At 41.1% G+C, this 15894-nt stretch overlaps 1 protein-coding gene across 2 annotated transcripts in view; it reads left to right on the top strand.

Annotated features, from left to right (window-relative positions):
• ccny (cyclin Y) overlaps positions 1-15894 on the top strand; it is a 242511-nt gene that overhangs the window by 201804 nt on the left and 24813 nt on the right. For both annotated transcript variants that reach the window (XM_048616197.1, XM_048616201.1), the window contains exons 4-7: positions 3140-3240; positions 8062-8097; positions 8199-8256; positions 10783-10902. In XM_048616197.1, coding sequence (XP_048472154.1) covers positions 3140-3240; positions 8062-8097; positions 8199-8256; positions 10783-10902 — 315 coding nt within the window. The remainder of the gene's footprint in view (positions 1-3139; positions 3241-8061; positions 8098-8198; positions 8257-10782; positions 10903-15894) is intronic.

Raw genomic sequence — 15894 nt, 5'->3', positions numbered from 1 at the left:
TTTTTAATTTTGAATTGTCATCATTTCTTAATGCTTTTCTCAGCTGTTCTCATTCTCTTCTATTTACAAATCTGTGAAAAGAGAAATGTTTCTAAATCAGTGTTGCCAGTCAAACCGAATAACCAATCCTGTGCTGCGCTATGTTACTATGTTACAACTGGACACATTTGAGGTATTTGTCGAGGAAGGCTGAGTGCAGGTTTGACATAGAGCAGAGATTGGAAGCTGTGTTCACCCAGCAATGTATTTCAGAAAATGTTTCTGTGGCAAGCCTACAGATATTTTAACAAGATAGTCCACTATCCCATGACATATAACTCTTGTGGTTAAGCATGTGTTTTTCCATGTGGCAGCTGGATGCAGTGATACATGATGGTCGGATAGCAAGATGGTGTTGGGGGGAGGTGGTGGATAATCTGATCTGAGGCTCTGTTCTAGTTTTAGTAGCAAGTTGGTAGATCAGTCAACAATTTAAACAATATTTTGTTCATAATGATATGTGTTGTATTGGTTTTGGTTATGATTTTTCTCTGAGTAATGTTTCATTAATATCAAGTTGTCATCAGTGCAAATGCCAATATTATTTGACCCTGAATAAGATTACAGTTTATCTAAGGTTTAAGAGTTGGGGCGGCACGGTGGCTCAGTGGTTAGCACTGCTGCCTCACAGCGCCAGGGACCCAGGTTCGATACCAACTTCAGGCGACTGTCTGTGTGGAGTTTGCACATTCTCCCTGTGTCTGCGTGAGTTTCCTCCCCCAGTCCAGAAATGTGCAGGCTAGGTGGATTGGCCATGCTAAATTGTCCATAGTGTTCAGGGATATGTACCTTAGGTGGGTTATAGGGGGATTGGACTGGGAGGGATGCTCCAAGGGTCGGTGTGGGCTTGTTGGGCCGAAGGGCCTGTTTCCACACTGCTGGAATTCTATGACAATTTCCTTTTTTCTAAATTTGAATTAGCTTTATTGACACGTACTCATTCACGTGAGTACAGTGAAAAGTTTACAAGCTGCCACCTATGACGCCATCTGAGATACAAAGCTACTGAGGAATAGAATCTTGGTACAAAGCAGGAAAATTAAAGACAGCAAGTTAAGAAGTTAAACATTACAGTCCTTCTTACTAAAACATAGAAAAACAAAGAAACACAGTTAATAGTTTAACGTCACAGTCCATAAGAGCCTGGCCATGCTGGGCTCGCACTCCTCACAAGGACAAGACCTTGTCCCCACCACTGCCTTAGGACTGCCTGTTCCCGCTCTCACCGCTGCCTTGGGGCTGCCTGTTCCCCCTCCCACCCCCTCTCACCGCCTCAGGGCTGCCTGTTCCCCCTCTCACCGCCTCGGGTCTGCCTGTTCCTTCACTTGCCACCCACACCCAGGTTTTTACTGCAATTGTAATTCCAGTTGTACAAAAATCTGCAAATGTGTTTCTGGTTAAGAATTTAAAATATTTCAGAAAGGATTCATCAACCTGTTTGCTTTCTGCTTTGAAGATTTGGTGCTCTTTGCACTTTTTGGGCAGTGCGTAGAGTACTTGTACCCATCCTCTCTTTGTAACCTGTTAGTGATAGCTTCCTCTATCCTCCCCTTCACACACACTGTCTCTCTCTAACTGGGAGTTGTGTTTCTGGTCAATATATTTTTGTTATTTGACCTTTTCTGTGGTATTTAGTTAGTATTGTGACATTGCCATTGTTAACTTTCATTGTGTAACTTTAAAAAACAAAAGAAATGACTTGTTATTTTCCAATGGGAGATCAAATTTCTAGGCACGTGTGATTTTAAACATGATGGATTGTTTGTTTAGGAAGAATATTTGAATTTCTTTAGCATGAATCTTCAGCATGCAGACTGAACATACCTTTATAGTTTTGCCACACTGTGTTGCATTTTACCTCAGGGCTTGTGTCTTACCATAGGCAGTTGTTATTTTATGAACATCTCTTTCCAATTCCTTTCAAAATCCTAACACCTCTTTAACACAATTATAATTTAGTACTCCTGTCTATCTGTCAGACTTTGTAACTGCGGGCTTCCATCTTCTGCTGTTGGCCTGTCTTATCACCCTGCTCTATTCCACGTTCATTCTCAATTCTTCTGCCCATGTTCTCTTTGTCTCTTCTTGATGCATTTAGACTTGGACTGCATAGACTACCTCACCAAGTTTGATCTCTTTTCTTCTGTACTGTAACCTCAAAATTCATGAAAGCCACTGTAAATGGAAGGAGAGCAGAACGAGTGGGCAGAACATGGTTGCAAGGGGAGATAGGGCAATGAAAGAACAGAATAAAACAAAGTGAGGCAATAAGAGTTTAGAACAAGGATCGATTATGTGGTTGGAGCTCTGAGCCAAAGGGAATTGATAAAGGAGCTTGGAGTGAACAATGTGGAGCAATGAAGTATAATGAGCTTGAAGTGAGACGATCTTGGAGCAGAAAGACATTGATAAGATTATTGAGCAGAATAGGATGCAGAGAACTGGAATAGAGCGGAGGGGTGGAAATTTGGAAACAAACGGCCTGCCATTCATCTATTAAACAGATGTTGCTGCTGAGAAAATTTGGTAGATTAGGAAATTTCCTCTTTCTTTAAAAAATGTCATGCTGCAGGACTTGAAAGCATCTAAATAATGAGTCAAGTGAAGAGTCAATTGCTCTTAATGCAAGCACACTCATTGAAAACCTTCCATGCATGGGGCAAAGGACAGATTTGTTAGTTTTATTTGGCTGGTGATGTCACAATCCAGTGACATGATGCAACAATGACAACTTGATTGTAGCCATCCCATTGGTTGTTGGGGAATAAATGATCAAAGTGGTTTTATTTGGCATTGCACTGATGATTACTTCTTTACACAATGAGTAATATGGAACTTCGATGAGAGATTTCTTATATTTGCATCTTTTTCATATTAATGAAACCTAATTGTGCTGATCACATGCTGTTGAAATATAAATGACATGACTTGCTATGCCCAGTGTCTGTGGAGTTCGACTTCATAGTGGATACTTTGCTTATTGGTTGCTCGCGCTGCATCTAAAGCTTTTTAACATAGTGCAAGTACTAACCAGGAAGGTGTTGCCGTGAGATGCGTACAGTTTGTGTCAGCCCAAACTCATTTGTACCTTACTTCCTAGCACCCACCTGGACAGATGAGAAGGAAATATAGCTCCTGCTCCACCATATTCCTGGATGATAGCACTGTCAGCCAGCCAAACCTGAAGTATACTATCAAATGGTGGGTACAGAATGTGACAAGTAAGGTGAATTCCTTTTCTTTTATAGAGCTTTTAGTTATGATGACTTCTGTTATCAAAACTGCAGGAATAGTGTTTGTGTGCTGCAGCACAATAACCTTCAAGTTCAAGGTAGTCAAAACATTGATCTTTTGAAACACATTGGATGTTGGTTCTGCTAACTCCACCTCGAATCGATTGAACACATTATCTGTTTCAAATAGAACATAGAACATAGAACATTACAGTGCAGTACAGGCCCTTCGGCCCTCGATGTTGCGCTGACCTGTGAAACCAATCTGAAGCCCATCTAACCTAAACTATTCCATTATCATCCATATGTTTATCCAATGACCATTTAAATGCCCTTAAAGTGGGCGAGTCTACTATTTTTGCAGGCAGGGCATTCCACACCCTTACACTGCATATCTGAGAAGAAAATATTTGATCATAAATGGAACTTGATTTGACGTCAAAGTATACATGTAATTGTGATATCTGGTTGCCTGCTTTGCACTGCTGCCACTATATAAGAGCACTAAGAAGGTCATCTCTAATTAACCTCCATCAAGAGACCTTGTCTGAAGCTGCTGAGCAGAACCACAATCACCGTCTTGGAAACAAATTATATGTTGTGCTCATCCGTTTATTGTATTTTGCGTTTTGCATTTTAATTATATATGACCATTAGTATTAGATCAAATACTTTAACCTGGTATTTGCCACCTTTCAAAAGGAATAAGAAGAATGAAACTGCTGTCTTGCATGATTTTCTGCAGTCAGTATCATATTATGGTCATTGTTAATGCAGTGTGCAGTATCTTAGATATAGCATCTCTAAGGGCACAGGTATCAGTTTATCAAAGTCTTTGACTGACAATTGCTGTAAAAATAAAGCTATTGGGAGGAACTGTAATTCTGACCTTTGAACCAGGAGAGCTCAAAACGTTTTTTTTTAACAATGTTCTTTTATAAGAGTTGATTGACCAGTGTATTTAAAGTAAATTCCTGTTGTTATGCCCTTCTTCACAGATGACAAAGCAGGCTATGTCCTTCAGTAGCTTGTAAAATGAGAAAATGTGTTACTAGATGAGATTTGTAATTTTTAACATGGACCTGACCAACCTCGATGAAATGGAATAAAAGCTACTATTATATATGTTTCTTGTATACTTCTGTAAAGTACTTGTAAAACAAAGTGCTGCACAGAGAAGCCATTACATGAGCTTAATCAGTGAGGATTCAAGGTATAACTTTGTCATGATTAAGAAATTGGTTGATGGGTGAAAAGGTGTTAATTATTAAACAGTTCTGTCTGTGTGGTGGGGATAGTCAAAGTGTTGAGTGGGGTGACCAGGCGTGAGCAGAGTGTAGACCGTGACTGTTTTCCAATTTGCATCAATGACTTGGGGATGAATAGTTGAGGACAATCAAAAAATAAAAATGGAGTTGCAGAAAATACATGAACTGCAAATTAAATTTGATGTAGCTGTTGTGTCCACACTGGAAGAAAACTGGCCTTGTCTGACTTGAAGATATTGATTTCAAAAACTAGCCTTTTCTCAGCTCTGCTGAGAGAACTGAATGTTGATTTACAGTAACTCGGACCATCATCTTGTGTTTGTAGGAGATGTAAAATATGGGTGAAACAGATCCACCAATGTACCTTTGTAATTTTACCTTATATAGCTCCAATTTTAAATCCTGTTCGAATGTTATGCTCCTGGATTTTCTGCTTTGAATGTAACAGGGCTATAGTTATTTTGCTTTTGTCTGTTGAAACATCTGGAGATTACCATTTATCAGAAGCCAAACTGGAGCAGCCATAAGAATACTGTAGCTATAAGAGATTGTCAGAGGCTGTTACAATGTACCAAAAGCATGTTAACTCTAACACCTGTAGGTGTTAATGGGGTTTTACTGCTTATCTACCTCTGGCAAAATTGAACGTGTCTCAGCTCCAATGAGTGTAAACTCTGGCACACAACCGTCGCAGCTAATTATAGTCAAACTAAATCTAACTGTGTTAGAAAAGTCATTTTTCATTTGCAAAGTGAAAAGGTCACCTTAGAGGGTCAACTCCTGACATCTTTTTTCCATCACAGCCACTTTTTGTTTCTTTTCGCCATTTTTTCTGCCTTCCCATCAAAGACTAAAAGCACAGGTCACTTTTATTGGTGTTTGTTTATGTTAAAGGTGTATATTTCTATGCAACTCAGTATTCAGGACATGGTGTGCCTACTCCGAGGTTAATGGATTCTGATATACAGTATGGGTGTAGGGTATTTGAATATCTGTAAAAGAATAGTCAGTGTTGTGAATGCATCGCTTTGAGACTTAGAGCAGTGTTTCTCACCTTAGCCATAGTAATCTTTGTAGTTTGGGTGCACAGGCCCATGCTAATAGTAAAGGGTACCATCTTATGTACAAGGTCTGGAGTACAGTGACACAATTTAACCAAGTTCATTGGTTAGAAGTGCAAGCATTGTCTTCACCTTTCATTATTAGCAGCGTGTCTGTTCCACAGAAGTTGGCACGTGGCTCCTATGATTAAGACAACAAAAGATTTTTCTTGAAGAATTTAGCAAAGTAAATTGGACATATTTAGTCACTATCCTCTTGCCATTTCCTCAATTGAGAGGGGAAACAGAGCGAGCTAACAATTCCTGACGGTTATGGCAGCATGAGCCCTGCAGGGTGAGAGTTGAAGTTTATTTAATTTTCACGAAGCTGAGGAGTTGACCATGTGTAGGACAATTGAAAGGACAGGATAAAACTAATAACGTGGACCCTACAACAAAATCTAACACAAGAAAAATTGTAAAATCCTGAACCTTTAAAATGCACTAAACTCATTGACTTAATAGAGAGTATTTAATACAGTTAGTATTATATTCTCGACACTGAGAAGTTTGTCATTGCTGGTTTGGCCTCTCCGTGGAAATGCATTTTTTGCATCAGATTAATGATATTCATAATCTTGATGCAAAACATGAACTGCTCCTGTTTGGTAGGTCCCTGTAAGTGAAGCAATTATGCCTCATAATTTTGATCCTCCCTAACTCTCACACCCAACAGTAAAAATGCTAAATAAAAGCAGCTAGTCTTAGAAACTGATTACAAACTATCTTTAATATGGTAAAGAAAGATTTTACAAAATGGTAGCCTTTTCATTTTCCAGCACCCCTACATACATAAGCAGTTCAGCACTTTTGTCCCTCTCTGGTCTCCCTAGTTGTTCCTCTGTCATTGGTTACAGATGAGGACAGTCAAACGCACAAGAGAGTTGAACTGCCCGTTCTCAGTCAACAGCTTGGACGTAGGATTGCAGCTAGTCATTTGTACAACCTAGCTTTTTGCTCTCCCCTCCATCGCTGGCTTTAACATTCCTGAGATCTGAAGAGAAATACTTACCTCTGGAACACCCTGCGTACTGTTAAGAGCACTCTGAATTTCCCTCGTTTCCAAGCTAATGCCAAGAAACACAGAATGAAGTCTCTGTGCCCAAATACTTATGGTGCACATGCCTTATGTGCTACCAGGAAAATAGGGATCTGATATTTTCCCTCCCCCACCAGTCGGTTTTTGTTTGAGATCCACACAGTTAAATCCTCAGCCAAATGAAAATCCAGCAGATTTTCCCAGAAATACAAGTTGGGAAGGATTCTGACAAAGTTTGGTCTTGTACCTTAAATTGAATGCAGGGTAATATTTTTCACATGGAGATGATTTTGTTGAGAGTCTGTCCCACGAGCAGGCGCATACTGAAGCAGACTGCTGTGTTACTATCAGCCGGGATTCTCCCAAAAGTACTGCATTGCTGCTTCCAGTCTGACTTGCCCAGAGGTTGCTCCAAATCTGAGCAAGTTGAGATTACTGCAGTGAGCTGCCCCTCCAGTCACTGGCTGTTTCTCTTGGGTTCCCTGAGAAATCTGTCGGCGATAGGTCGGAGCAGAGAGCAGCCTGAAGCTTTCGTAGCCTCACTCAGCCTGAGGCCTAGAGACTAGTGGTGAGTTTTGGGTTGGGGGTGAAGGGATGGTGTGGAGGGACAAGAGAGGGGTGGGATGGAGGTAAGGAGGGATGTGGGTGAAGACAAGGCTCTTCCTTCCGCATTGACTAACTCAGGGACTGGTACCAATGACGGCAGAACATGTCAGTGAGGAGTCGCAGGCAGTGTGACATGGGAAGCTGCAGTAGCAGACAGGAAGGGACATGAGCACTACTTGGTACCTTCCAGCATCTCAAACTCCTCCTCAACGATATTAATCTCAAAACCTCCAAGGGCCCAGTGTGTGAGAAAGGTGCCCACTTGGCACCTTGGCATGGCTGTATAAATCAGTCTTCTCATTTGTATCTTTTTCACAAAAATGTACATTATTTTCTTATTTCAGTGAAAGGGAGATAAACTTCTATGGCGTTGTTCTGAAATATGCTCAGCAAATCCCTGACTGAGAAAAACAAATGGAAATATGGCCTCTCAGGTGAAAAGATTGGACAACCCTGTCATGTGACAGAAATAAAAACAAGTTGCTGGAAAATCTCAGCAGGTCTGGCAGCATCTGTGGAGACAAAGCAGAGTTAATGTCTCAGGTCCAGTGACGACTCTTCAGTTCTGATTTTTTTCCAGCAATTTCTGTTTTTGTTTCTGATTTCCAGCATCCGCAGTTCTTTGGATTTTTTTTAAATTTGGTATAAAATGACAGCTATTGATGGGCAGGAAATGTTAACAATGTTTCATCCTCAGTTAAAGATTACTGACATTTTCTGTTATTCACAGTTAAAGACTGTTTAAGACTGGCACTAACATTCAATTTTCTTTACAGTGTTGCCCTTGCAATATATTACCACATCAGAAACAGGTACGTTACAATTCTACAGCAATTCATTTCACGTATTACTGACCCTTTATTAAGTGTCTGCTCAAAAGCTATTGTAACCACTGGTTATTTTCTTTTCCTAGAGATTCAGATGGACGAATGTTATTAGATATATTTGATGAGAAGCTCCATCCGTTATCAGTAAGGATCTTTTGTTTGATGTACTCTTGTTTTATATAAAGTCAAATATTGGATTGTAAGATGAGACGTTATACCCACAACTCCCCAAGAGTGTGAGTTGCACATGAAAGCATGAACAGTTACCACCTACAATAGAAAGAGAATTACTTGGCTCATCTCTCTTGGAGTCTTGCTTTTTGTGCCCATAAAAACATCCAAATTAGGAACAGAGCTTGGCCATTCCATACCTCAATTAAGCTCCATCAATCAGTAAGATCTTAGCTGTGCTTCAAATTCCATGTTCTTATTTATTCCCAACAACCTTTGATTTTTATAGAATAGAATCCCTACAGTGTGGAAGTAGGCTATTCAGCCCATCGAGTCCACACCGACTTTCCGAAGAGCATTGCACCCAGACACAACCCTCCTAACCCTATCCCTATAACCCTACATTTCCTATCACTCATCCACCTAGCCCACTCATCTTTGGACACTCTGGGCAATTTAGCATGGCCAATCCATCTGACCTGTGCATCTTTGGACTGTGGGAGGAAACCGGAGCACCTGGAGGAAACTCACCCAAACACGGGGAGAACCTGCAAACTCCACACAGACAGTCGCCTGAGGGTGGAATCGAACCAGGGTTCCTGGCGCTGTGAGGCAGCAGTGCTAACCACTGTGTCCCCTGCCTAACACACATCTATACTTCTCACCCTTAAGAATATTCAATGACACCCCACCTGGTTCACCTTCTGAAGAAGAGAGTTTCATAGTTGCACAATCATTTGAGGAAAAAGAATTCTCCTCATCTCTGCCCTGAAAGGGTGACCCCCTCATTTTAAAACAGTGGCCCCTGGTTCTGGACTCACCAACAATGGGAAATGTCCATTCCACGTCCACCCTGTCCAGTACAGTTCAGTCAAGTTACCCCTCACTCTTCTCAACTCTAGCGGAAAGAAGCTCAGTCTGTCTAACCTTTCCAACGAAGACAACCCGTTCACTCCAGAATCAATCAACTCTGAGCCACCTCCAATGCATTTACATCCTTCTTTATATAAGGAGATCAAAACTGCACAAAGTACTTGCAAGGTGGGCCCACCAGTGCCCTGTATAATTTAACATCATTATGTTTATGTTCAATTCCTCTCACAATAAAGGACAACATTCTGTTAGCTTCCTTGCTGGCTCTACCTGCAGAGGAATGTTTTGGGACTCAGGCAGTAGAACACCTGGATCCATCTACAATTCAGAATTCCATGGTTATTCTTTGTTTAAGTAATACATTTTTATTCGTCCTGTCAATGTGGACTACCTCGTAGTTTCCCACATTTATACTCCATCTGCCAGATATTTGCTGACTCTTTCAATCTATCTATAATAAGTCTGTAACCTCCCTTATGTCCTCTTCACTCCATACTTTTAGATCTCTCTTTGTAGCCACCATAGTTTCCAAGCTATCCATCAAACTAGCAAGTGATTTATCTGTTGTTGCACTCTCTTCACGATACTTGCTCAACCTCCATTGTCTCACAGAATTAAAGAATACCTACAGTGCAGATAGAGGCCATTTGGCCCATTGAGTCTGTACTGACTTTGCGAAGAGCATCCCACCCTATCCCTGCATTTCCCATGGCCAATCCACCTGCTCATCTTTGGACTGTGGGAGGAAATCAGAGCAACCAGCAGAAACCCATGCAGATACGGAGCAACTCCATGCAGACATTCGCCCGAGGCTAGAATCAAACCCGGGTCCCTGGCACTGTGAGGCAGCAGTGCTAACCACTGAGCCACCGTGCCGCCCATAATGCTACTCAGTCACTGGAACAAAATGTGAAAAATGGCATGCATCAGCTCACTTGGTACCTACTGCAGGAACTCACTGACTCCCTGATTAAAACATGAAACCGACTTGTAAGAATTTTTAAAAAATTTATTGATTTCATGAGATTTTTTGGCATGGCTGGCTAGATCTGCATTTATTGCCCTCTATCTCTAATGGCCCTGGTGAAGATGGTGGTTACCAGCTTTCTCGAACTGCTGCAAATTGTGTGGTGTAGGTATGACACCAATGCTTTGTAAAATAGAATTTAGGAGCCTGTCAAATACCTCAGTTGGTTTTCATTATCTCGTCTTAGAAACAGGAGATTCTTTTCTGTTTTCATGTTACACTAGCGTTCTTTTGTTCAGCTTAATAACCCTGAATGAATGATTTTTCAGGCTTTCCTTATGGAAGTGTTTTCAGGTGGATGTTGGCACCTGTGATACCTGCAGTGCCTCTCTCATTGTAGAATGTACTGATAACTTCAGATCTATTTTAAAATTAGAGGCCTCCTGGTGAGACCATAAATCATCACGAAACAGGGACATTGAGAGACCAAAAATTAGGGCAGAAAGCAAACATGTTGGAGATCTTCGTAGCTCTTTGGGACGTAGTTGTACATTACAAGTGACTTTAAAATAGAGTATAATGTAGCCTGTATCACATTCTGACAATTATCAAGGAGATAAGACTTGTAATAATCTAATGATTCATCTTATTTTGCAAAGAAAACAGAAATGCCAGCAGATTACGATCGGCATGATCCGGAACAAAAACAGATTTACCGTTTTGTTCGAACGTTATTCAGTGCTGCCCAACTCACTGCAGAATGTGCTATTGTCACATTGGTAAGTAGGTACCAAATGCCATTTGGTTCCATAAATCAATATAGTATTTTATCTTAGATAACAAGGTGTAGAGCTGGATGAACACAGCAGGCCAAGCAGCATCAAAGGATGCTTGTTATCTTGTTATCACTGACTTATTTACAAAATACATTGTTTTGCAGTTTGTCATGAATGCACCAGATTTTCTGCCTGTCTCCTGTGGCTTTTTGCTGTTTTACCTTCCAATGTTTGATGCTTATCCAAATGGGCCAGAGCCTTTTCAACTTACTATAATCAACCTTTTTTCCAGTTGGTACTCTATTGGATTTTTCATAGCTATTTTAAACCCAATGTTGTTACGATCACTATTTCTTAAATGCTCTGCTGCTGCTTAGGCTTCACTTGGCCTGTTTCATTCCCAGTATGAGAGTGAGCACTGCTCCCTTAATCATTGGATTGCAAACATAGTGACCAAGAAGGTTCTCTTATACATCCTTCAGGAATTCCTCCAATTCTTTGCTCTTCACCTTGTTTTTATTGTCATTATATGGATAATTAATGTCCACCATTATCATGACCCTTATGATATCTCTGCCTGCCTGTAAACCTGCTGTCCTGTTTCTGTCCCGGTATTTTGTGACCAATGGCATACAGTCAACTGTGTAAAACATCCTCTGTTGTTCCTTAATCCTAGCTTAGGATTCTGTCTTTGAAGCCTGAATTTGTTTTTGCATTGTATCAGTACCTTTGGTCAATACTGCAGTCCGCTCCACCTTTACTTCCTTTCCTCACTTTCCTTATCACTTTATAACCAGGAATATTAAACGTCTGTCAATTCCCATGTTTACGCTAGGTCTCCATTGTCATCTCTACATCATAATATCAAGTAACTAATTGTGTATGCACTTAACCAAGCTATTCACATGCATGGACACTGAATCCATCTAAGTCTCACAATTTGCCTTTCTTTCTGTTGACTCTCTGCTATTCCTACACCATGATAATGATGTTTGTCTCTCTAAATCCTGTGTGCACCTTCATCAGCTCTGCATTGCTTCACATTGAAATCCTTGACTTTCCAAATTAAGCGGTGGGCTGATTAGGAACTGTAAAGTTTACCTACACTAGAAAGCAGAGCAGAATTGACAAACTCAGTGACTACCAGACCCATGCTTTATTCTGAAGTCCCCTCGCCTTCTTTTGGTTCCTCCATCTGCCATCAGTCCCTCTTTGCCACCAGCCTCACCCCCACTCACATTCCAGCCATCCAGTCTTACCTTCATGGTGTCAGCTTCTGTTTTGAACTTGCTCTGAAGTCCTGGACTCCACCTAGTGGTTGAAGTTGGTTGGTGCAGTTATTCTGTCTGCACCGACAAACATCTGCCACTAGATGGAACCTGGTCATTAAAACTTAATTAAGTCAATGTGGTTTTAACATACACCTTCTAGAATTTTACATTTTATTTTAATTTACAAATGCAAACATATAGGAATGTAAATCATTTCATTTTAAGGTTGTTTTCTGCTTGGAAAGGTCCTAAAATATCTAACTGTACAGTGTTTATTTTATAATTAGAATTAGGGTTATGTTTTGTAGTTTATTTTCTTTCACAAGTTATTTCCAGAGAGGAATACACATCATTACGCATATGCAGTACTTCAACATATACATTGTTGATTGCAAGCAAGGAATATCTGAAGGAACCTAACTCCGGGTTTACCTTACATTTTAATGGAACCCTGTTTATTTTCAGGAATGCAACCACAATTTAGTTGTGAACTTAGTGCGTGTGAAGTTGATTGGCTGGAGTTGCTATCAGAACTGTTCTTGACTGACATAAGTGACTAAGACTTGAGCACAATTTCAGAATTTGGAGCTGGCCTAAAACTTGATTTTAGTAAAATATGCTTCAAGTAGACATAGACTGATGGAATAGGCTGACACGGCCGATGCAATTTATAGCAGACAAGTGTAAAGTGATGTAATTTGGCAGGAAGATCAAATAAAGGGTGTAGTTCTAAAGATGGCAGCCCAGGAGCAGAGAAACCTGGGACTGTATTTCTCAGAAATAGTAAAAGGTGGCAGGGTGGCTGGGCAAAGTGGTTAAAAAGGCATGTGGGGTGCTGAGCTTTATAACTAGAGGTGTGGCATGCGAAAGCACGTTATGATGAACCTTTTGTAATACATTGTTTCAGCCCTAGCGGGAGCATTTACGTCCAAGTAATTTTAGAGAGGGTACGGAAAACATTTAGAAGACTGATTCCCTGGTTGAGGGATTTCAATGACATGGGTAGACTGGAGAAATTGGGGCTTGGGGAAAGAGAAGATTGAGAAATTTGATGGAGGTGTTTGAAAGCACAAGGAGTTGGGGCATTGGGGATTTGGGGAAAGTTAAGGTTGAAAGCAGGTTTGGTAGAAGTATTCAAAACACAAGGGGTTGGGACAGTGCAGGTGGGGAGACATGGTTTTGTTTGGGGTAAGGGTCGAGAACGCGAAGACACATTTAAAATGATCGGTTAAAGAACCAAAGGTGACATGAGGATCACTTTTTTAAACAACAAGTAGCTGTGGTCTGGAATGCACTGCCTGAAAGATGATGGGTGCAAGTTCATTCATAGCTTTCCTAATTAACTAGATAAGCAACTGAAAGGAAAATATTTGCAGGGTTACAGGGGAGTGGGACTCCCTGAGTTGCTCTTGCAGAGAACTGGCACCATCTCAATGGGGTGAATGGCCTCCTTTGGTGCTGTACCATCACATGATTCTGCAGATAAGTTCAAACCCTCCGAACAACACAGACTGACTTCCCTGCATGGAAGTTGGTCCTAATCGTGTTGAAGTGCAATCAGTCCACCATGTAGAGATCCTTCTTGCCCCAAAACTGGTTCCATTGCCCCAAAAAGTGGCATTAAGTGTAATTAGGAGATGACTACCTTTGTGTTTCGGCTCTTTATCTTGCTCCTAAGTTCTTGAAACACTGTTTGTAGGACCTCAACAACGTTTTCTCTATCTAGGTTATATAAACCTTGACTTCTGGCTGTTCCCTTTCTCTTCGCAAAATATTCTTCACTGTCAGTGATGTCCTTTACCCTGGCACCAGGGAAGCAATGCACCAAATGAAACACAAATGAAAAATTACAAAGATATTTGTCTGTACCACTCAGTATTGAATCCTTTACGCTAGCCTCAGTTCCACACGTTCCTGGTGTTCGCTGTGCAGTCTTTTGGCCCACAATGCAGTGGACATGATCTAGAATATATTCTTCTCAGAAAAGATCACAAGAATAGGACCAAGTCAAATTCAATTCACCCCCCGAGCCTGCTCTTTCCATTCAGTGGGATCTTGACTGATCTGATTGGGGTTATAGCTTCACTTTTCTGCCTGCTTTCCATCACTTTACCACTCCCTTTGTAGGGCTCATATCTGACTAACTCATCCTTCAATATATGCCTGGGAGGGGGGTGGGATAATGGGAATGTGCCTGGATTAGCAATTCAAAATCTTAGGATTCTGGGGACTGGGTTCAAATCCCATCATGGCAGATGGTGAAATTTGAATTCACAGAATCTTTACAGTACACATTGAGGCCATTTGCCCCATTGAGCATGCACCCTCCGAAGAGCATCCCACTACCCAATCCCTCTAACCCTGCATTTCCCATGGCTAACCTACCTGGCCTGCACATTCCTGATCACTATGGAGTAATTTATCATGGCCAATCCACCTAACCTGCACATCTTTGGACTGTGGGAGGAAACCGGAGCACCTGGAGGAAACCCCTCGCAGGCACGGGGAGAATGTGCAAACTCCACACAGACAGTCGCCCGAGGGTGGAATTGAATCCGGGTCCCTGTACTGTGAGGCAGCAGTACGAGCCGCCCTAGTAAAAACCATAAAAATCTGGAACGAGAAACTACTCTCATGGTTACCATGTGAGAGAGAGATTTTTAACTGTCCTCTGGGCAAACAGGGGTGGGCAATAAATGCAGGTCTAACCAGTGATGTCTTCATCCTATGAATGAATAAAAACTCACTATCTGGGGTAATAACATCCAAAGGCTAATGATTGTCTATGGTACAAATTCTTCCTCATCACAGTCTTAAATGGAAAACCTTTGGTTGGAAAATGTGCCCCTGTATCTGGATTCCCCTGTAGGTGTGGTATTCTATACTGGAAGCTTGCTGCCCGGCAGATTCCTGCTGAGCCAACGTCCTTCTACCTACCTAAAAGGTCTCTGACTTAGTATTGTTCTGAACTCTCTGTGGTTGCTGAGTGAGCACATCCTGGATAATTGCACTCCTGGAAACTTTCAGCCTCTGGTATGCTCTGCAGTGACTCCTCAAGCTTAGAAACACTGAGCTTGGGTTTGAATAACTCGAGGTATTTCTTGTACATGTGTTTATCCAGAATAACAAACAGTGACTTGTGGTTCCACATGCTGCAGACATTGCAGGCAACACAACTCATTGTTTATTTAATTGAATTCATTTCCCTTTGATGTTAATTTTGATTGATCCCCTTAGATCTAATAATTAGATTGTTTATCTATCCACTTGTGTTTTTAATATTTACAATTTGTTGTTGACCCTCACTTTAAATTATTTAGCAGTGATTCCTCTTCTCTGTACTAAGTCTTTACTCTCACTTGTTGTTACCCGGTTTCACAAGCTACTCTATTTAACTGATTTATCCAGTTCTCACCAAGCACTGTGCTGAAAACCCTTTGGAAAGCTTAGTCAGTCAGACAGAATTTGGTCAAGATTAGACTGCACCATTTTTTTCCAAATTCAGACGACAGGGAGCATTTGTTTTCAGCGGGAGCACAGACAAACTTCATAATGTCTTGCGCCATTGTACCTGTTCAGAAAACAATTAAATTAGTTAAGAAGGCAGACAGCAGATTTGCCTTCATCGACCGGGGCATCAAGTATAAAAGTTGGCAAGATATATTACAGAGATAGTCAGAACTGCCGATGCTGGAGAATTTGAGATAACAAGGTGTAGAGCTGG

The sequence above is a fragment of the Rhincodon typus genome, chromosome 2, assembly GCF_021869965.1.
Source record: "Rhincodon typus isolate 14 chromosome 2, sRhiTyp1.1, whole genome shotgun sequence".
NCBI lineage: Eukaryota > Metazoa > Chordata > Chondrichthyes > Orectolobiformes > Rhincodontidae > Rhincodon > Rhincodon typus.
The sequence above is the reverse complement of the archived record's forward strand: the minus strand, read 5'-3'. Positions and strand labels throughout refer to the sequence as shown.